This window comes from Astyanax mexicanus, chromosome 24 (genome assembly GCF_023375975.1).
Source record: "Astyanax mexicanus isolate ESR-SI-001 chromosome 24, AstMex3_surface, whole genome shotgun sequence".
NCBI classification, from domain to species: domain Eukaryota; kingdom Metazoa; phylum Chordata; class Actinopteri; order Characiformes; family Acestrorhamphidae; genus Astyanax; species Astyanax mexicanus.
Window position 1 is genome coordinate 27382515 of NC_064431.1, and position 22459 is coordinate 27404973.

The following is a 22459-nucleotide window of genomic DNA, read 5'->3' on the forward strand; positions in this document are numbered from 1 at the left end:
GTCAAAGTCAAACAGCAGAAAGACCCCCCAAACCTTTGTTTCACTACTAAATGGACCCCAAAACACCTTTCTAGTTCTCCACAGTGGACCTTCAGGATGCAACGAGGAAATTAAGTAAACAGCAGAACAAAAACAATATTATTATCCACAAAGAAGAGTTGAGAAGGTGGTTTTAGGGCTTTGCACAAGTTTTCCAATCACATAGCTGGAAACTCTGAGGGTCTAAAGGTCAAAGTCAAACAGCAGAGTGACCCCCAGACCCCCAGCTTCCTCACCAAACACCCCTAAATCTCAGGGTTACCTTAGAACCCCCCAAACCCCCACATGCCCCCTGTCCTTCTCCACAGTGGAGCTGCAGAGCAGAGGGGAGATAAACAGTAAACAGCAGACTGACCGCTCTCTCAGCCCCGGATACACAGCGCGCTGCGGGGAGGGGGCTCGCGGGGTGATGTGTACTGAGGGTCTGCGCTGTGTGCGCGAGCCGGTGTGTGGTCGTGTGTGTGTTTTGGTACCTGTCTCGTGCGCAGTAACCGGCCCGCGCGCTCAGCTCCGCTCTGCACCGCTCTCCACATCATGCACGCCGCCATGTTCAGCCGGAAGTGAGCGCGGTGTCCACGTGCGCGCGGAGAGCCACGCTCGCGGACGGGGCTCGTGACGTCACCGCAGAAACTTCACTCTCTGCACTCGGAGAACTTATTTTTTATTTTTTTATATATTATTTTTATAATTGTTTCAGCTATTTAGCCCATTAAATTACTATGTATCTATATATTTATCTACATATTTTATTTATTTATTCATTTATTTATTTTTAGTCCTTTCAGGATTATTTAAGCTACTTGTACTATTAAAATAAAAAGTTCAGCAGTATTCATATATTATTTATATACAAATATTATGTATCTATATATTTAATTTATTCATATTTAATTAATTAATTTATTTTTACAGAATTATTTCAGCTATTAATCCCATTGAAGTAATAAGGTCAGTCCTGTTTATCTATTATTTATTTATTTATTTATTTATATATATATGTTTATACTCTTTCGTTTTAGGATTATTTCATTTATTTATCCTATTAAACTAATAAGATCAGTACTATTTATTTATTTATTTATTTATTCATTTGTTTAATTTTAGAATTTTTCAGCTATTTATCCCATAAAAATAGCTATTTTCAGCTATTTTATTTTTAATGCAAATATGCTTACGTTGCAATATGCATTTCAAATATGACTTATCTCACAGCAAATGCAATTCCTTTATAGCTGACCCATGTTTGTTTCATTTTTTGAAGTGTATGTGACTATCTATATGAAAACATATTTTTCAATGTTCCAGTAACATATCAAAATATATTCAAACATGCATATGTGTAAAACATATTTAACGATATATGATAAAAAAACACCTGTATGATTTTGCAAAATATATTATACATTAAAATATATGCCCAATCCTTTAAGATACATGCAAACATGTATATATCACATATCAGATTTCTGTAAGGGGTTGCATAAAGATATTGTCATTTTGTAATGTTGTTTACTTTTGAGACTTTTGTAACCCTAAATCTGAATTAATTGTTAAATAATGCCAGTCAGTATAAAGAAGCACTTTACTGTGGCGTGTTCCAGATTCTACCATAAATTATCATCTGGTCTCTTCTGGAAGTCTCAGATATGTCCTTTCTGTCAGGTTTTATGAGTTTATGAGACAGATTGGTGCCATGTGGCTCAAAAATAAACCTGATCTAAAATTCAGTTCCTCCACTATTGAGATGTGATGATTCTCTGCACACGCAGAAAATGAGGCCTCTGGTGAGTCAGGAATGAGGGTGAGGAGGTGACCGTGCTGCATATGTATCAGGTGGAGGAGCAAATAGGACATTCATTAAAGGAAGAAAACACGGACGCTGGCTTAGGAACGACTGGGGACCCCAATTTATACCTCCCTGAACCGGCCGGCCCAAACATCCAGTGATTATTACCTTCCTCTGCCTGCTATTCAGGAAAGGACAGGCTCTCGAGAAGCACTTCTACTGGATAGAGATAGTAACAAGCACCCAATCTGTGCCAACAGGCCCTGAATATGACCCCAGAGCAGCGGAGGAAACGAATACAGTGTGCAGAAACGTTGTTAGCTCTTCTTTATATCATTCATTTCTCTTGATAGAGTTACAGGATGCTGTCAGCCAGCGCTGCCTGCCTGTCAGACATGATACGGAGCATTTCCTCATGAAGAATGTTCCTATTTCCCTCGAGAAGAACATGATCAAAACATGATTTCCATACAGACAAAAGCAGCACGTTCGTGATATATTGCCTGGAGTTTCCATTATTGTGTCCTCCCTGCTGTAAGCATATGCATGAAGCATAAAGCATAAGGCAGCGCGTCTGTGTGAGTTTTATATAACACAGCATTGATGACGCCCATGAATAACACTGACCTCCTGTCTCAGTGTTGACCCTCGGTGTGGTGGTGGGAGTGTGTTGAGCTTTGAGCTCCACTGAGCAAGTAAATAACCTATTTACTCCTCCCCCTCTCTCGCACGCGCGCTCTCTTTCTGTCTCTCTCAGTATCTCTCTGTCTCTTGCGCACTCTCTTTCTGTTTTTCTCTCTCTCTCTCTCTCTCTCTCTCTCTCTCTCTCTATTTCCAGATAGCTGGACAGACAGACATGTGGATTGATAAGTGAATATAAAGACCGACTGATGGTCACATAGCTCAAAAGATGGTAGGACTAATGGACATGGTTGAACAGACAGACATGTTTGGGCAGACAGACAGACAGACAGATGTTTGGACAGACAGAAGATTGGACAGATAAATAGACATAAAGACAACTGGACAGACAAACAGATCAATAACTATAGATAACTATATATATGGAGGGACCATGAATTGGACAGAATTGTTGAAAAGACTGTTGGTCACAAAGTTTTTGGATTAACAGACATGTTTGGACAGACAGACCTGGTTGGACAGATGACTATACAGACATTGGACAGATGATTGGACAGCCAGACAATTAAACAGACAAACAGACAGATAGATGAAGATATAGACAGAGGGACAGGGAATTGGACAGACAGATGGTTGGATAAAATGTTGGTCACATACTTCGAAAGATGGTTGTACAAACAGACATGGTTGGAAAGACAAACATGGTTGGACCGATGCTTGGACAGAGAGAGGGTTGGATAGTTAAATACATATGCAGACAATTGGACAGACACACAGAGAGATAGATGAGGATATAGCCAGATGGACTGGGAATTGGACAAACAAATGGTTGAATAGACTGTTGGTCACATAGCTTGAAAGTTTGTTGGACTAACAGACGTGTTTGGACAGACAGACATGGTTGGACAATTGAACAGACAAACAGACAGAGAAATTAAAATATAGATGGAGGGACTGAGAATATGACAGACAGATGGTTGGTAAGACTGTTGGACACATAGCTTTAAAGATGGTTGGATTAATGGACATGGTTACACAGACAGACATGTTTGGACGGACAGACGGACAGACAGACAAATAGGTAAATAGTAAATAGGTTATTTACTTGCTCAGTGGAGCTCAAAGCTCAACACACTCCCACCACCACACCGAGGGTCAACACTGAGACAGGAGGTCAGTGTTATTCATGGGCGTCATCAATGCTGTGTTATATAAAACTCACACAGACGCGCTGGCTTATGCTTTATGCTTCATGCATATGCTTACAGCGGGGAGGACACAATAATGGAAACTCCAGGCAATATATCACAAACTGAGAAGCCGCTACTGAGGTCATAAAACACAATGATTATAACAAACAAATGAACAAAGAGAGAGACGGAGAGAAATGAATAATATCAGCAGAATTACAGGCAGTGTGAATATCTCTCTCCCTCTCCTTCTCTCTCTCTTTATTTCTCTGTTTCTCTCTCTCTCTCTCTCTATCTATCTCTAGCTGTCTTGCTCCCACTTTGCATTTAAAATTTTTACAACAGCAAATGTGCAGATATGCCCAGTTTTCTTTCATTCCTTCATGTATATTCTGTTTTTTTTTTTTTTGGTCTGGGCCTAAACTCTCCTGCCTTCACGCTCTCGCACCCGGCACTTTTAATAGGCCGGAGATCCATATTTCATTAAACTGAATATTTGATTCATATGGAATGCATTCATCTTGTGAGTTGTCATTCATGGACTCATGGATTCATGGTTCTATTCTGTTCTGTTCTGTTGACTAGTAGGGATGGGAATTGATAAGATTTTTCCGATTCCGATTCCCTTATCGATTCTGTGAAACGATTCGATTCCTTATCGATTCTCTTATCGATTCCAATTTGGGGAAAAAAGGAGAGTAAACAGTTTCATAAGCACCAACTTTGTTTACTTAAATATCATACGACCTTACAAACTCAACAACAAGGTCAACATGTCCACAACAATGTTCAACTGGCAATATGGAAATGTAGCAAATACTCTCTAATAATGTTGTGTGCGCAGATGTTTGTGCATATTTGATGTATTCCCTCCCGGCGATGTTATCAAAAATTTACAATGGTTGCAAAACGCCCTGTTGCCATCCTTATGTAGCGTGAAATGAAGGCAAACTTTCGAGCGTTTTAACCTAGTGGACGCCATTGAAAAGACGTGCTTACTGAATCATGCGTAACTTGCGTGATCGTGCTGTCTGGAATCGATAAGAGAATCATTAAGCAAGGTGCCAAACGATTCCGTGGAATCAAAACACATGGAATCGATTCTCAACAGGAATCGATTCTCGATTCCCAAGCCTATTGACTAGTTTTATCTTTCAGCTGGGGCGTTGCAGTATGATAATGAGGCCAGGAGTGAGGTAGGCACTCGCAGATACAGTACTTTACATAAAGGCAGAGGGCAAGGCAAAAGAGTAGTTAAAAAATACAAAAAGGAGTCGGTGACATGAAAAAAACGAGATCTAGCAAGATCTACCAAAGAAACAAAGGAAACGGGGGGGGGGGGGGGGTATTCATACAAGGCAGTCCAGGTGTAAGCAATCAGAAGCTCGGCGAGTGGGAACGCCATAGTGTCACGTGATCAGCAGAGTCAGAGAGGTCCGGTGAGTGAGCATGCTGGGAATTAGAGTCTTTATTGTGAAGTTCAGCTTTTTTAAATGTTTTTTTTTTATTTCCTTTCACATTTATCATTTTTTATTCCATTTGTTTCCACAAACTTGAATAATCGTTTTTAATCTACTCAGTCTATAGTTTAATAAAACACTTTACATCAAACCTGCATAAAAAATAATCTCTCTGGGGGTCTCATGGGACCCTCACTCCTATCCTTGACCCCTCAGCAAGTTTGCAAAGACTTGTTATTCATTGGTCAATATGATGTAACAGTGACCAACAGAGAGAGAAAGATCTTTTTGCCGTAGAAGTAACGAGGGGAAAGAGCGTCATCTACCCACCCAGATAGACCAAAGCCAATTGTGCTCTCTCAGGGCTCTGGCAGCTGATGGCAAGCTGCATGACCGTGATTCAAAACAGCGATCCAACCAGGACCACTCGGCACAACTCAGATTGTCCTCACTGTTCCAATACTTTTGGAGGGGGGTGTAGTCACATAAATAGAGAGAAAAGGAGAGAAAATGAGAGAGAAAAAGAAAGAAAGAGAGAGAAAGAAAGACAGGACACTTCTTACTGTCTTTTCCACCTAACCCCACTCTCTTCTGCTCTCTTTATCTCTCTCTCTTTTATTGATTGACTAAGAGGACTCTATTCCTGTCTTCTGTAACCCACATAACCCGCGAACACTCTCCTGAAGCTTGTCGTAAATGGGCCTATTTAATTTCTGCGTATTCCGCCGCTGCAATTCGCTGCTTTCAGAAGAATGAGGGAGGCGTGGCGCGCTCCATCTGCGCAGGCTTTTCTCCAGGCTATTGCTCTGCACTGATTTTTCATTTTCATGGCACATTCCATGCTACTGTAGAACTGTGTGGGGCTACATGAATACCTCTGGAGGTGCGGCAGGCCTGATATATTCACTTCAGGAAAAACGACGACTTTGCAGTTTAGATTTACAAAACATTGTAAGCAGTTTTACACAAAGGATCAGCCTGCAAAGTGATTAGAAGACAAGTTGCTAAGTGGTTGCTAAGGGGTTGCTATGGTGTATTTCCTGGTTGCAGAGGTGTTCAGTGGTTTGTTAATGTGTTACTATCTGTGCAATAGATTTTGCGTAACAGCTATGTATTTGGATATGCTTATGCATGAGTGGTGGTTGGTGTATTGGTTGTGTAGTGGATAACACGACTACCTCCCAGTGAGCTATCACATCATGTGGAAGACTGGGGTTCAATTCCTGGTCTGGGTTACTGGATGCTGCACTACACCAATAAGAATCCATGGGCAAGACTCCTACTGTAACACTACATCGGTCCATATCTGTAAAAGAAATAGAAATAAGTCACTTTGGATAAAAATCTGAGGTAAATGCCATGAAAACGTAATGTAAAATGTATGCTATTTATATTTGACATGCCCACAATCAATTAATACATAATGTTTCTTTAACTAAATGAATGTACCTATATATCAATGCTGGTCTGTCTGGCCAAATATCTTTAAAAACCTATAGATTAGATCATGAAATACAACCTGAATTTATATTTAAAACTATACCATCAGTATCATTAGAGTAAAAGTGGGTTATGTTGGAAGTCAGAACTAAAGCCATAATAGTCCTGGAGCTTTTGGTCCTTGTTTCAGCCAGTGATTCACATTATTTATTTATCTTTTTTGCTTCACCTTTTCAGAATATTCATTATCTAGCCCAAGGCATCCGGAAAGCAAAGTCCTGCAGGCGATGTATCCTGTAGAAACAAGCGTTCTTTCGTCACCCTCTAGTTTATTGGTTCTGAGAAGACACTCTCTTCTTCCTTTCTTCTATTTTTTTATCCTTTTTTAATTAAAGGAAATCGCTAATGAGAGACCTTAATGTACTTTTCCGCATTGACGCATTGACACCACATTTCCTATATATACTGTACATGGCTTTTGGACTTGGTGAATGATAACAGTCTTGATGGTCCATTTTTTTTTCTTTGGTCTAGAGCACATGGCATCTTTTCTTCCAAAAAAGATCTAAAATACTAATGATTTGTCTAACAATAATACACATTTCTATGGTGTGATCATCCATTCCAGATGCGTCAAAGCTAAGAGTGTGTGATTCTGAAGTAGAGCATGATCTCCACCCTTCAGAAACTGGGCTACATGGTGGTTTTCCAACATAATAAAGACTCCAAGCACACCACCAAGATAATAAATGCCAAGTATGGACCCTAATCTACTGCCAAATTGAGCCCCTGTGGTGCATCCTCATAAGTAAGGTGGAGGAGAGCAATGTGTCCAACATCCACCAGGTCCTTGCTGCGACTTGGTTCCTATACATTAGCCTATAGATGCCTCATACTGATCGACATCACCCTCAAACTAATGAGGGGAAAGAGCGCCATTCATCTACAGAGAGAGAGAGCAAGGCCAATTGTGCTCTCGTAGGACTGCTCTCCGGCAGCTGATGGCAAGCTGCATGACTGGGATTCAAACCAGCGATCACTTTAGACCGCTGGACCACAAATTACACCAAATTTGAAGCTAAAACAACCCTTAACAATCATTCAAACTAATTTCTTCACATCCTAATCACACAGCAACCATCTTTCATTGTACTGTAGACCATTACTGGAGTCTCAAATCCACTGAGCATGCTCCAGCTGATCCATAAGAAGCCAAACACTATAGAAGAAGGTCTTCTGAAGTTCTATACACAGCCCACGGTCTTCTGTAGGACCCTCGGAGTGATCTAGAGTAAACTCCACAACACAAGTGCAACAGCGGCAGCTCCCTAACTGATATAAAACAGATCACCTGCTGTTCCACCCCCCCTTTACTACGCCGTCTGTCGTAGAGAGAGAGAGAAAGACAAAGCTTAGATGTGTATATGAAAGATCCATGGAGCCGGTCTTCATTTCAAACCACTGATAGCATGCAGAGCCATCTTCGTCTGCAGCGAGGAGTGGGTCACCCTTTCAGAATTCTACTTATACTAGCCCTCGCCAATGAATCTCTTTCTCTCTATCTCTCTCTCTGTGTTTCTCAATCTCTCTCTTTCTCTCTCTCTCTCTCTCTCTCTTTGTCTGTTTTTTTTTTCAATGACCCCTCCAAAGAGGTTGGTGTGCGTTTCATCCTGCACCCACTGCTGGGCACAATTCAGGTCGGAATAATCTGAGGTAAAAAGAAATGGGAGAAGGATACGTAGTGGAGAAATATAAAATATTCTATTGTTGCTATTGACCATAACTTAGCAAATCAATAAATAGGCTGATTAACATGGCGGTAGATAATTAGCCCAATGTGTTCAGCCTTGGAAGTTCAACCTCGATAACCTGGGAATCTGGAATATGGGATCCTTGGAACATGGGATTATGGGAATGTAGGACCCTAGAATACTAGGGAATATAGGAAATATAGGAAATAAGAATATAGGACCCTTCAAGAATAAGACTGGAAACATAAGACTTTGGGAACAAAAGACTCTGGAAATGTGAGATGTTTGGAATCAAGACCCTTGGAACATAAGAACCTGGTCATACTGGGAACAATGGACTCAGGAAACAAAGAACATTAGAACTTAGAACTACATGTATGGGAGCGGGAACATAGGACCCTAGAAAATAGAACCTTGGAAAGTGGAAGGGTATTAGACCCTGATAAAGGAAACTGAGTACATAGGATCTTGGAAACATACAATCTTTGGGACCTAGGACCATGGGTACATTGAACCATTGGCTTATAGAACCTTGGGAACACATTTGGAAACACAGGGCACTGAAAACATAAAATATTCAAAGAACCCAGGAAGTGTCTTGATGACCTAGGACCCAAAAATATATAGAGCAGTGAGAATGTAGGACCTTGGGAGTGCAAGACCATTGAATCAAAGCACCCTAGTCATATAGAACATTAGGAACTTTTATTATTGTAGAACCATGGGAACATCAGACCCTGGAACAGAACCTTGGGAACATTGAGAACCATTGGAATATAGGAAAGTGGGAATGTTGGACCCTTTAAAACATTCAAAGTCCCTGGAAACATCAGATAAAAAAGACCCTGGGTATATAGGTCTTTTGGGATGGAAGTCACTGGGAATATAGAACCCTTAAAATATAAAAAATATATAAAATGTAAAATATTACAGTTAAAAAATTGATCTTGGCAAATTGGAAATATGGGACCATAGGAACTTAGGACCCTGAAAATATAAGGCTTTGGAGACAGGATGTTTAAAACATATGACTCTAAAATTAAAGAAACTTGGGAACAAGAGTGGAAGGACCTAAATACAAATAGCAAGATAGACAAAATCTCTTTCTGAGAGAGAGAGAGAGAGAGAGAGAGAGAAAAAGAGAACGAGGGATAGAGAGAGAGAGAAAGAGAGAGAGAAAGAGAGAGAGTGATAATCAGTCAGACTAAATGTATTTCTGAAGGCAGACGAGTCTCCTTGAGAAGTGAAGAGTGATTTTCAGAAGCAGTTGCTGAAGCTCTAATGTCTGAAAGGCACTTTTACTCTTTCCTGTTTTTTTTTTCTTCTTCTCAAACAAAAGTGTCATTCACCTTGTTTAAATGGAGGGAAGCCTGGCTGAACAGCAGACTGAGAAAATAATCACTGAACGCCCAGAGAATGCGGAAAATGTGCGACTGAGGATGAACTGATGGACAGTTTTGGTCTTTGTGTGGTCCTTAAGTGATGTAATAAACTTCATTTCTGTTCTAACTGCTCTGGAAACTGACAACTTTATGGGGGAAGCAGAACATTTGGACGCAAGACGATGAACATTTAAAGTTTAAAGGTGCTGTATATGATTCTAGAGAACAACAGTTGATGTTTGAACTCAACAGCAAAACCAACAAACCTTAAAATGTATTGCTCTTTCCCAAGATCTGCCCTCCATTTCAACATGTGGAGGTCTTTACACCGACATAACAAATTCTTGATGTTTACAAGTGTATTCGGACTTACCTAAAGAACAAACTTTTTCCTTTTGTAATTGAGATCTTTTCCTTTTTATTTTTTTTTTGTATTTTTATTCTATTTCTCAATTACCTTAGATGTCTACCTTTTTAATAGTGTATGTCGTTTAATAAATAACTTGTGGAAGATAACATACAGATTTAGTAATTAAGAGATTCTAAATCAGTTTCTCTGATTTTGCTATTTAAAGGTTTATGTTTGAGTAAAATTAATATTGTGGTTTTATTCTATTAACTACGGACAACATTTCTCCCAAATTCCAAATAATAATATTGTAATTTAGACCATTTATTTGCAGAAAATGAGAAATGACTGAAATAACAACAAAAATGCAAATTCAAAAAGATTTAATCATTTAGAAATCAATATTTGGTGGAATAACCCTGTTTTTTAATCACAGTTTTCATGCGTCTTGGCATCATGTTCTCCTCCACCAGTCTTACACACTGCTTTTGGATAACTTTATGCCACTCACTCCTGGTGCAAGAATTCAAGCAGTTCAGTTTGGTTTGATTATATTCCAGTGGTTTCCAATTAGCTAAAATCAAAGAAACTCACACTTTTTAAGTGGTCTCTTATTTTTTTCAGAGCTGTATAACCCTCTAAGGAAAATTATTTCCTTATATTAACACTCCTTGGCCTGTTTATTGAAAACACTTCCAATGACCTAGCGTTTTCTGGCTTAGTATACAATAATGAATTGAATAATCTACAGCACATTTAAAGGATAAACGATCCTTTGAAGAAACAAATGAGAGTTTTTATTGGCCACTTTTCGTATACTAACACTTGTTGGTCACTTTCTCGTAAGAAACACCTTACACTAACACACACTGACAAGTTAAACTCTTTAAAACACTTAAAGTTAAAACACTTCCGACAACCTAGCATTCTCTGAAAAACTTCACTTATACTACCATTCACTGGCCACTTAACCCTTGTGTGGTGTTCATATTTTTGTTACTCGTTTACTTTGTTACTTGTATTTAATTCAGCAAAATTAAGCAATTTTACATTAAAATGCTTTACACATGCTTGCTTCACCTAAATTGCTAAAAACAATATAAACAGCTTACATGGTTAATATTTGCCCTTTCCCTTTCTTATGTTACATTTCTTTCAAAAAGTGCTACTCTTTTTTTATTAGTTTTTTTTTAATAAAATTTAAAGAAAATGAATTAAACTCAAGATATGAGTAGAAAATTTGTTTAGTTTCAAATTTACAAATGAAGCAATGTTTATTAGACCTTGGCCAAACATACTGTATGTAATATAAATGGTTGGGGGGGTGGGGGGGTGTACAGTGCATGTTTATTGAAAATGTGTTTTGACATATGTTTTTCACAAAAAATGAGCCAATGCCAATGAGTTTGAGTTAGAAAAAATATTTTTTTTGTATCTTTTGATGAAAAATGAAAACGGGTCCCACAGACCCGAACACCACAAAGTTAATCAGAAACCCTTCTATTGGTGGTTTATAAGTTGTTTTTATATAGAACTCTTTCAGACTTTTAAAATGGTGTTTTTAAAAAAGGGTTATATTTGAGACCACCGTTTAAAAAATAACTAAAATATGCGTTTAGGTTTTACCGTATACATTTATAGTGAACGGTGTGAAATTTCCACGTCCATATGGCAGCCTGCTGAGCGCGCTCACAGTAAACAACATAAGGGAGCGGGGAAGTGAGCTATGAGCGTCCCATTAACCTTGTTTTCAGAGCCTCGTGTGGAAGCACCTCTTCCACTATCTTAAGTCCCCATCGCTTATGGGCCCTCGAGGGACCTGCAACTAATTAACCTTGTGGAGGCAGCTTCTGTTGCGCAGGGGCCGGGGAGAGAATATTAAGCAACCTTTCAGGCGCCCATTAGCCATAAGATTAACACATCCAACTTTCAAGTGGCTTTTTGACACAAAACCAATATTTGCCTGAACCGGCGAGCGGTGGAACTTCGTCCTTCATGAATTCTAAGCGACACTCCGGCTCTCGCAGGTGAAAAAGCAGCGGCGCCGCTCGCAGACGCTGTTCTGGCAGGTCTATTAGGACAATGCATGATGTTGTTGTTTTAGCATGTCCACGGACGACGGATCGCGCCGTCGCTTTGAGGACGGGTGGGAAGGGGGGGCTCTATTTTTAGCGATGACACAGATGCCTTTCGGGCTGCGTTTCTACAAAGCCGAGAGACTGATCGCACCCCCAAGCTTCTGTCAGTCAGCGGACAGCAATTAAAGACTCGTGGATCAGAAGTTTTTTTTTCGTTTCCTGTCAAGTGCCACGAGACTTCTTGTGAAGTTAATGATGATTGTAATCGATGATGTCTCAAGGACACCAAGCATGCACTCTTTCTGGAAATGAAATAGAACTCAAAGATTCGGAAGAAAAGAAAAACATGAAACACAGCCCAGAAACTTATTTCGGCTTTGGGTTGATTTCGAAGCGTTGTTTTGAAGAAGAAAAGAGTCTCGAAACTCATCAAAAACATCAAAAAGGATTTGAAGACTGGTTGGGACGATTCTAGTAAATGCAACCCATATCAGCGTTAACTCTGTAACCTCTGTAAACTCTGTACACAATTGGTACACAATTCTTTCATAGACCCTACAACAGAGCCCTGTGGGACTGAGCCCTGCGATTTCCAGCCACAAAACTACACTACCCAGAACGCACCATTCTGTGAAACTCAGGATCATGTGACGCCTTCAGGAAGTCATTCGCCTGAGTACTAACACCTGGTGAGCCAGGTATAAAAGACTGATCAGTACTCAGCCTCATTGCTGAGTATTGTTTTGGCTCGTCCTGCATTACAAAGCGTTTCTTTACTGCTGTTTTTTTTTTTACTACTGTCTTCATCTATTACCCTTTTTCCGTATATTTAAATTTTTGCCTGCTCTGTTTGCTTTATGCTCCTGTTTGCCAGCTTTGACCCTGCTTTGTCTGACTACTCTTTTACTGCCCCTTTATTAATCAAAGTTTGTATTTTACATCTGCGTTTTTCTGAGCTCTGCCCGATTATAACAGGGTCGCAATTCCCAAGATGGTCCATAAAAAGGTTGTAAAGGTGATGATGCTACATGGCATATGTTGCCCCAACTCATGAAGCTGGTCAGAACGCAGTTCATACAGTGATAAATAACAAACTTCAGTATAACCACCCATTTTACTAAACTTAACTTGTATATGATTTAGTTTGAAAAAGGATAAGGCAAAATCCTGTCACACTCCCGCAATCTTTGCATTGTACTATTGGTTTAACATCGCAAGGTCAATTTTGGAGAAAGTTAAATAGATAGATAGTTATTCATTACTCATTTCGTCCATTATTCTATGGTCCCTAAAGTGCTAGAGATAGATGTGGGAGTGTCCCAATCTTCAAATGTCAAATGTTTATTAACAACACAAGCAAATTTCAATAAAGATTGTCAAATGTAAAGGATAGGTTTGAGATGGCAGTAATCACATCCTCATTTACACATCTTCCACAGGTAAGTGAATCCTGGTCATGCAGTGTGCCATCAGCTGCCGGAGCCCTGAGAGAGCACATTTGTCCTTGCTCTCTCTGGGTGGGTAGATGGCGCTCTTTCCCCTCATCACTCCAAAGGGTGATGTCAATCAGCACAAGGTTGCATCTGTGAGCTGATGTATCGGAACAGTGTTGCTGCACTTTCCTCCGAGTGCACTGTGCTGTGATGCTACATGGCAATTCTGCATCAGCAACAGTTCAAAAAGAAGTGGTGGCTGACTACACATGTTTTCTCTGAGGAGGAATGTGCTAGTCTTCACCCTCCTCGAGTTGTGGCGTATACAGTTAAGTAGCAGCTGAATGGGTGGGACGCTTGGTCCAAAGCTTAATTAAAGGGGATTCTTCTTCACTTTTTTCAAAAAGTTTTCGCACAGTTCTTCTTCATTTTTCTTAAGAATATAAAATTACATCATGTCCAAACCATCAGAGCGAAACTCCAAATGTGATAAAAGCCAAATGTGGCAAACAGGCTGCTTTTGCACGCTGGCCTTGCCCATCATTACCTTGTAGAGACATGATGATGGCCTGGCTTTGATATGTATGAGGCTGAAAGGAGGATGGTCTTTAAAGCGAGGCCTGGGTGACATCTCGGCAAAGCGTCGGAGAAGGGTGACAGCATGGAGCACGCTCAGAGACCTTCTGGGGCTCATGCATAATGCTCTTTGTGTTCGGAGTGCAGTTTGGCCAGGCTGAAGATATGAGAGGACGGAAAAAGATGGAACAGATAGAATGGAAAGCTGTGGAAAGAAGAAAAAATGAAGAGGAGCTGAGGAGAATAAAAAGTAAAGATGATTTAAAGTTGAGATTAATATGTAGCCTGGTCTGATGAATCTTGATTTCTGCTGAGGCTCAAGAATTAGGAAAGACGTTGGTGCCAACAGTTTTGATGGAAGCCAGCTTTGGTAATGTCTTGCTAGTCATCTAAAACCAGTGGAAACACTAACATATTAAATTACAGTATTTTGTTTTTGTCCTTAGTCTTTGATAAAAAAAATGGTTTTATATTACTAAAAAACAGTGATTCCAAACTAACGTTTGTTTGAAATGTGCTCACACCAAGGTTAAAATAGTTTGGAATTTTTCATTATTGTTTTATTTTATTTTGTTTTCACATTTTCTCCTATAATTCAATTTTATTAATTCAAGGATTAGCTTTAGTTTTACTCATACTTCGGATTATTTATGAGGTGCAGCATTCTAAAAAAGGTCTTATGTAATAAAACTCGACAAAAGAAACCATTTTAAAAAAATATTCAGTTACTGTGAAACAATCAACTGTTCACAAAAAAACTGCAACAGTCCACAAGCTAGCAGCCAGTTTCATAAACTCTCAATACAGTTCCAGTTATTTACCTTTTTTCTTTTAATTACCGTTTTTATTAGTTTCAGTGAACAGAAATGTTTTTTTCATTTTTTTTTTCACTTGATTCCCACCTGATGTCCCACCTTTCTACAAATAAGCCAATCATCTTGCTCTGGTGACCAGAAAACAGTCAAAACTACACTCAACATTGTGGAGCCACTACACACATAATGTATTTCTGCAATGTTGTGCCAAATGCTTTAAATTTTCCACAGTAAGTATTTCTCAGCAGGTGGTTTTTGCACTCGACCCTTCTCTTTCATAGTGCATCAGTTCTGTTAAGTTCTTTATAATATATAAAAGGTACTAAGCCTGTCTGCATTTTTCTTGGTCTGCAAATGGCAGGTTAGATATGTTGAGGTAAATTTACAGGTGTCAGTCTTTCACTGGTATAACTAATATACTGTAAACTAGCTGCTTATATAATTTAGCTAGTTATTTATACTAATTTATTAGCTAGTTACTTATTACTTGTTACTGGGGCCAAATGCTATAAACTGATTGTGATATTTTTTGTAATTGGTTTCTCCCCAATCAATTTTGGTTTCTACCCAATCAAAAAGATAGTAGGCCGGGCAAAGTATCCCTGGCATTACAAAGATGGCTGACAATTGAACATACCTGCCCACAAGGACTTTGCTTGAAGCCTTTTGATCCCTCTTCTCTATTTTACACACCTCATTTCCAGACCGCCACGCCATAGATTTATTCCTAAACTCTGACGAGAGTACGGTATGAAATTAGACTGTTGGCGGGTTGTAAGATTGTAATGAACATTGTATCGCGCCTTGCACAGTGTGTACGTAAGCACCCTAAGATCACCCTGTACCGAAGTGATGGGAAGCTGAGAGTATGGAAAAGGCTTGGAACAGCTTGCCACAAAGCTCACCATATCCTCTGTGAAACATGGTGGTGGTGGCATGGGTGTGCATGGCTTCCAGTGGTACTGGGACACTTAAGTTTAATGATGATGTGACAGAAGACTGAAGCAAAATAACGCAACCAGGGGAAGCACAAACATTGACGCAACATATACTCATCTGGTGGAATTTAGGGGTCATGCGTAAAAAAAAAAAGCCATGAAAATAGACTATTGACGGGGTGAAAGATGGGAATGAACTTTGCGACGTGCCTTGTGCAGGGTGTACGATTGGGCCCTCAGTCTCTGTTCTATTCTGTTCTCTCTCTCTCTCTCTCTCTCTCTCTCTCTCTCTCTCTTTTTCTCTCTCTCTCTATCTATTTCTGTGATAAATTAATGTGTCGCTTTCTGAGGAGGCAGCTGATAAACCTGTTGAGTGTTGACGCTATCTCAGCAGTCTTCTTCACGCCACTTTGTGCCCTCAAATTCTGAGTGGAAATGTCAGAAACGCTGGCGATAAGGCTCCGGCTATCAGCGGCAGCGGCGCTGACACCTGCGGTGTCTTTCAAAACGCTGAAGCTACTTGTGGTCATCTGAGCATAGCAACTGATTTGCCACAAAGCGTGCTTTATTAGCTGCAATTTCTAGGGGCCATTCGATATAAAAATCTGAGAAATTAAAATGACTGTATGGAGGATTCAAAAGAACGACATTCACAAGCTCTGTGCAACGCAGTAATTCGAGCCTCTATTAGCAGGCATATAAAATATTCTTAAATATCCTCCTACTGTATTTTATAGCATAAAGCTGAGTGGTCCATTAGCCCATATGCCGGCATTTACTACCCAATGAATAATGCATATTTTCCCTCGCTTTTATCGCAGCTGGAGTCCTCTAACCCGGTGTGCAAATTACACTGGAAAACCGGTGTGAGAGAACCTGAGCCATGGCCAGGGTGGTTCCATACAGTTTACAGTTCGCCAGCCTCAGGAAGACAGTAGGGAAGATAGTGGATGGAGCCCAGGGGGCCCTTCAGGACCACCTCAGGCTGAGAGGAGATTACAGCCCAGGAATGGACAGCGAGGGGGTCGGGGGCATCTGTTAACCGAAGCCCTGGGCAATGATGTAAGGGGCCAAGCACTATGTCACTCAAGGTAGATGGAACTGCTTGCAGGCAATGTTTTCAGTTGGGTGAATTTGGTGGTCATCACAGGCAACTTTACAAATGTACATTTTAAGACTATGTCCAAGCAACCTTTCTAATTGATCAATTCAGCTATTTTAGGATGCGCCCATTGGGGACATGAGCCATGTGAGACTCTGGCTAGCATCTGTGTTATCAAGCAATCATGGTTAAACGGAATCAAATATTCACTGCATTGTCTGGTTGATGTTCATTCAAGTCAACCAACATGGTTATGCCATCCGGGTCAACCAACTTGGTCTTTCTGGTGAATATGATCAACCAGCTTGGTCATGCTGGTCATCCAGGTTAATCAACTTGGCCCTGCTGGTTATTCAAGCCAACCAACTTGGTCTTGCTGGGCAGTGTGGTCATCCAGCTTGGTCTTGCTGGCTAGTGTGGTCAACCAGCTTGGTCATGCTGGTCATCCAAATGAACCAACTTGGTCATGCTGGTCATCCAAGTCAACCGACTTGGTCTTGCTAGTCATCCAGGTCAACCAACTTGGTCATACTGGTCATCCAGGTCCAATAACTTAGTTATGCTGGTCATCCAGGTCAGCCAACTTGGTCTTGCTGGTCATCCAAATTAACCAACTTGGGTTAGTCTAGTCAACCAGCTTAGTCTTGCTGGTAATTCAATCAACCAGCTTAGTCTTGCTGGTCATCTAGGTGAACCAACTTGCTCTTGCTGGTTAGTCTGGTTAACCAGTTTGTTCTTGCTGGCTAGTCTGGTCAACCAGCTTGGTTATCCAGGTCAACCAACTTGGTCATGCTGGTCATCCAAATTAACCAACTTGGTCTTGCTAGTCATCTAATTCAACCAACTTGGTCTTGCTGGACAGTCTGGTCAACCAGCTTGGTCATACTGAACATCCAGGCCAACCAAATTGGTTTTGCTGGTTATTCACATCAACTAGCTTGATCATGCTGGTCATTCAGGTCAACCAACTTTTTTTGCTGGTCATCTAATTCAACCAATTTGTTCTTGCTGGTCATCATGGTTAACCAGCTTGGTCTTCACCAGGCATCACCAAGATGGTTTACCCACATGACCAGCGAGACCAAGTGAGAGATTCAGCATGACCAATCTGTTCAGTGTTTCAACCACCTTGACCATCAAAGACCATCTTAGTCCACATGAAAAACAGCTCCTACCAGAAAAAAATGGTCTTAAGCTGGATGTCAGTAATCACTTACACTGCTATAATTCACTAATTAGATTTTTCTGAATACGTTTTAATGTAACTGCTGTAATATTAACACAGGTAAAAGTGTAAAGCAGCGCAACAACAGAAGCCAATATTTCTAATCATCCTGAACTGCCTTAGGAGGCAAAACAAGCACAAGGCTGCCGTACAGTAATGAGTACACCATCAAATCACTGATTCATATAAATGGATATGACTGAGCTCATACCAATATAACCTTAGTGCTCTTCATCCAGGAGAATGGAGCGCTTTCTTGCGATCGAGCGTGCCGTCACGCCGCGATGCGCTCTTTCACCATCTCATCAGATAGGCACTTCCAATTAACCTCTGCTCCTCCCTCTACCGGAGCGCTGTTCTAATCAGAGCGCTGTTCCAGTTCACCCCTGCAACCCCCTCTGCTTTAGCGCAGCCCTGATTATCTCTCCAAATTGGATTCCAGCAGGCCTCCGTCATTTTTGCGATGCTGCCGTTTGTTTGTTTGTTTGTTTGTTTGTTTGTTTGTGTGCGATGCTATGCGCTAATCCTGCATGCAGACATGAACCCCACTTGTCAATTTATCTTATTAAAGGCGGGTTTGCAGGTACGACCATAAAGAAAGAGCCTTTTCTCGAAGCATTCTTTCAGCATTGCGGCATTGCGGCAGCATTGTTAGCTTAGCTTTTTTTCTTTCCTTTTCTTTTCTATTTCTTTCTGCTATTTTTGTAGTTTTCCCTCTCTCTTTCAGACAATGAGATCTGTTGAATAAACCAAAGAGAGCCCATATTTAACTCTCCGGGAGCTTCCATTGGCTGCCATGGCTTGAAGAATATCCTCTCCAGCACACAAATTGAACTGCAGTCTACTGAACCCAGTTTCTGTTGTCTTCTGTTGTCTTCTTTTCCTTTTTTTTTCTTGCTGCAGGAGGAATAGCGAAAGAGTGGTCGGTACAAAGATGGCAGAACCCAATGGCTTTCTTCCCTTTTTCTTCTCTAGCTAGAAAAAGAAAATACCCAAGATACTGTTCTAAGCCACGCTGACTCGTAAAAAATAATTAAAACTGTCACCTGCAGCCTTCCCTGGGAGGGGGTGCTTTTCCTGGCGGGGGTGCTGAATTCGGCACCATAGTAGCGCCAAAATCTGCACCCCCGCCATGAAAAGCACCACCTCTCAGCAGCTTGCCCCGACATTTTCTTGATAAAAGAGGAGATAATTGCTTTAGCTAAATTAAGCTTTCTTAGAAATGCTTTTCATGGCAGGGGTGCAGATTTCGGCACGCTTTCAAAATAAAAGTTTATTTTTAAAAAAATCAGCTTTTTCTGCGGTGTCATTTTTTTGGGGAAGGGGGTGGAGATATGTGTATATGTGAGTGTGTGTGTATGTGTGTGAGCTTGGATGTCTGCAGGTGTGTTCTGAACAGCATGGCAGGAAGAGATGGCAGGCTGGTGCCCTGCTTTTTCTCCGATAGAAGCGCCCGCTCGGAGCAAACTCTCAGAGACGGTGGAGACTATCAATGAGCCCATTGTTTTCCAAATGAAAGAGCCTGAGGTCTTCACGTTTCGCAACAAAACATGCTTTCTCTCTCTCTCTGTTTTTCTCTCTCTCTCTCTTTCTCACTCTCACTTTCTCTCTTTCTCGCTCTCTTTCTATCGGCGTACTCAGAGGCAACAGCATATGTCTGCCGTTGCCCTCCCAACCCCAGCAACAGAGAGAGATGTCAGCACCTGAGAGAGATGAGTGGAGAGGTGGACACAGAAACAGAGAGAGAGAGATAGAGAGAGAGAGAGAGAGCATGATGACCTGGGAAAATAAGAACAGAAAGAAATAGGCATAATAACTACAGTACCTACAATACCAAGTAGAGGGTGATGATGTTACGACCTTTCTAGACACCCAGGGATGCTTTACATTCAGCACCATACACACAATTCCTTTACACTCATCTGTAAACCAACACACTCCACTACCTGGAATCAGCAGCCAATCACACACTGCGTACTCTCAACCGGAAATAACCGTCTACCCAGAAGACTGCATTGTTCACTAAGGTGAGTGACCCAGTGCAAATTAATCAAAATGTTATAGCAACCACATAGGGTACCGAACAACACCAAAGCAACCACTTAGGATACTTTAGCATCAAAATACCAATAGCATAGCAACAACATAAGATACCACCATTTAGCAGCCACTTAGGGACACCATAGTAGCCCTACTAGGACACCATAGTGGCCACTTAGTAACAGCATGGAAACCATTAATAAAGAGCGACAACATGTAGGATGCCACTGCCACATCAAAGCAACCCCTGGGGATACCAAACTAACAACTAAAAAGCAAAAGCATAGCTATTATTCAAAATCATCTTTAAAAAACACCATTTAGAAACCATGACATCCCCCTTGCAATCCCTTAGTGACCACCTAGCAACAGCATATTAAAGACCAGGCAAGCACCTAGCAACAAACCAATAAAAGAAAGGTGTTCAGTTTTGCTACAAAATGTTCCTTTTCTCTTATTCTCTCTATCTATCTCTCCCTCTCTCTTGCTCTCTCTTTCTCCCCCCTCTCTTCCTATCTCTCTCTCTTTCCCTATTTCTTTCACTCTCTTGTGCTTTTTACCCCTTTGTCTCTCTCTCTTTCTTTCCTGCTCTCTTTTTTCTTTCTCCACCTCTCTCTCTCTCTTGTTCTCTTTCCCTCTTTCTTTCACTCTCTCTCCCCCTCTCTTTCTCCCTCTCTCTATCTCTTTCACTCTTTCTTTCTCTCTCTTTCTCCCCCCTCTCTTCCTATCTCTCTCTCTTTCCCTCTTTCTTTCACTATCTTGTGCTTTTTACCCCTTGTGTCTCTCTCTCCTTTTTTCCTGCTCTCTTTTTTCTTTCTCCATCTCTCTCTCTTGTTCTCTTTCCCTCTTTCTTTCACTCTCTCCCTTTCTCTTTCTATCTCTCTCTCACTTTCACTCTTTCTTTCTCTCCCTCTCTATTTCTCTCTCTATCCCCCCTCTCTTCCTATCTCTCTCTCTCTTTCCCTTTTTCTTTCACTCTCTTGTGCTTTTTACCCCTTTGTCTCTCTCTCTCTCTTTCTTTCCTGCTCTCTTTTTTTTCTTTCTCCACCTCTCTCTCTTGTTCTCTTTCCCTCTTTCTTTCACTCTCTCTCCCTTTCTCTTTCTTCCTCTCTCTCACTTTCACTCTTTCTTTCTCTCCCTCTCTCTTCCCCCCTCTCTTCCTATCTCTCTCTTTCCCTCTTTCTTTCACTCTCTTGTGTTTTTTACTCCTCTGTCTCTCTCTCTCTTTCTTTCCTGCTCTCTTTTTTTTTCTTTCTCCACGCCTCTCTCTCTCTTGTTCTCTTTTCCTCTTTCTTTCACTCTCTTGTGCTTTTTACCCCTTTGTCTCTATCTCTTTCTCTTTCTTTCCTGCTCTCTTTTTTTCTTTCTTCACCTTTCTCTCTCTTTCATCTCATCTTTCACTCTATCTCCCTCTCTCTTTCTCCCTCTCTCTCTCTCTCTTTCACTCTTTCTTTCTCTTCCCCCCCTCTCTTCCTATCTCTCTCTCTTTCCCTCTTTCTTTCACTCTCTTTTGCTTTTTACCCCTTTGTCTCTCTCTCTCTTTCTTTTCTGCTCTCTTTTTTTCTTTCTGCACTCTCTCTCTCCCTCTCTCTCCCTCTCTCTTTCTCCCATTCTTTTCTCGCCCTCTTTTTCGCTCTCACATTTGCCCCTTTTTCTCTCTCTACTTCTCTCTCTTTCTCTTCCTCTCTCTCCCTCTCTCTCTCTCTCTCTCGGCCGCATTCTAAGGCAACAGCATATGTCTACCTTGCCCTTCCAACCTCAGCAACAGAGAAACATGTCACCACCTGAGAGAGATGAGTGGAGAGGTGGACACAGAAACAGAGAGAGAGAGAGAAACAGAGAGAGAGAGAGAGAGGGAGAGCAAAAACATGAAAGCCTGGGAAAACACGAAGAACAGAAATAAAGAAAAATGGAAACAGAGGGCCCGTAATAAAAACGCCAGCTGTCGTGGGGTCTTGGGAGCCCCCTGAAGTGCTGGGAATGATTAAGTTAAGGAAGGGCGATACGGAGAATTATAATATCACAATACCTGCAGGCGATCTGCTTCTACTTCATTTTGAGAGCCTGCTATACACTGACATACCACATGTCATCTCTGGACGGCAGCTAATATTGCATCCCATGACTTTTGTCATATTCCACGGAATCTAAAGAAGGCTGCACTCACCTGTGGGATCATTTTGAAGGGCCTCCTGTATTAAAAGTGGATGAAA

The 22459-nt window shown here is 41.0% G+C and overlaps 1 protein-coding gene and 1 long non-coding RNA gene across 2 annotated transcripts in view; both read right to left on the reverse strand.

Annotated features, from left to right (window-relative positions):
* Positions 1-619, reverse strand: part of suclg2 (succinate-CoA ligase GDP-forming subunit beta) — a 164558-nt gene extending 163939 nt beyond the window's left edge. The window contains exon 1 of the mRNA XM_022682374.2: positions 513-619. Coding sequence (XP_022538095.1) covers positions 513-587 — 75 coding nt within the window. The 5' untranslated portion in view covers positions 588-619. The remainder of the gene's footprint in view (positions 1-512) is intronic.
* LOC125787359 (uncharacterized) overlaps positions 1-22459 on the reverse strand; it is a 759343-nt gene that overhangs the window by 164556 nt on the left and 572328 nt on the right. The gene's annotated exons all lie outside the window — the stretch shown is intronic.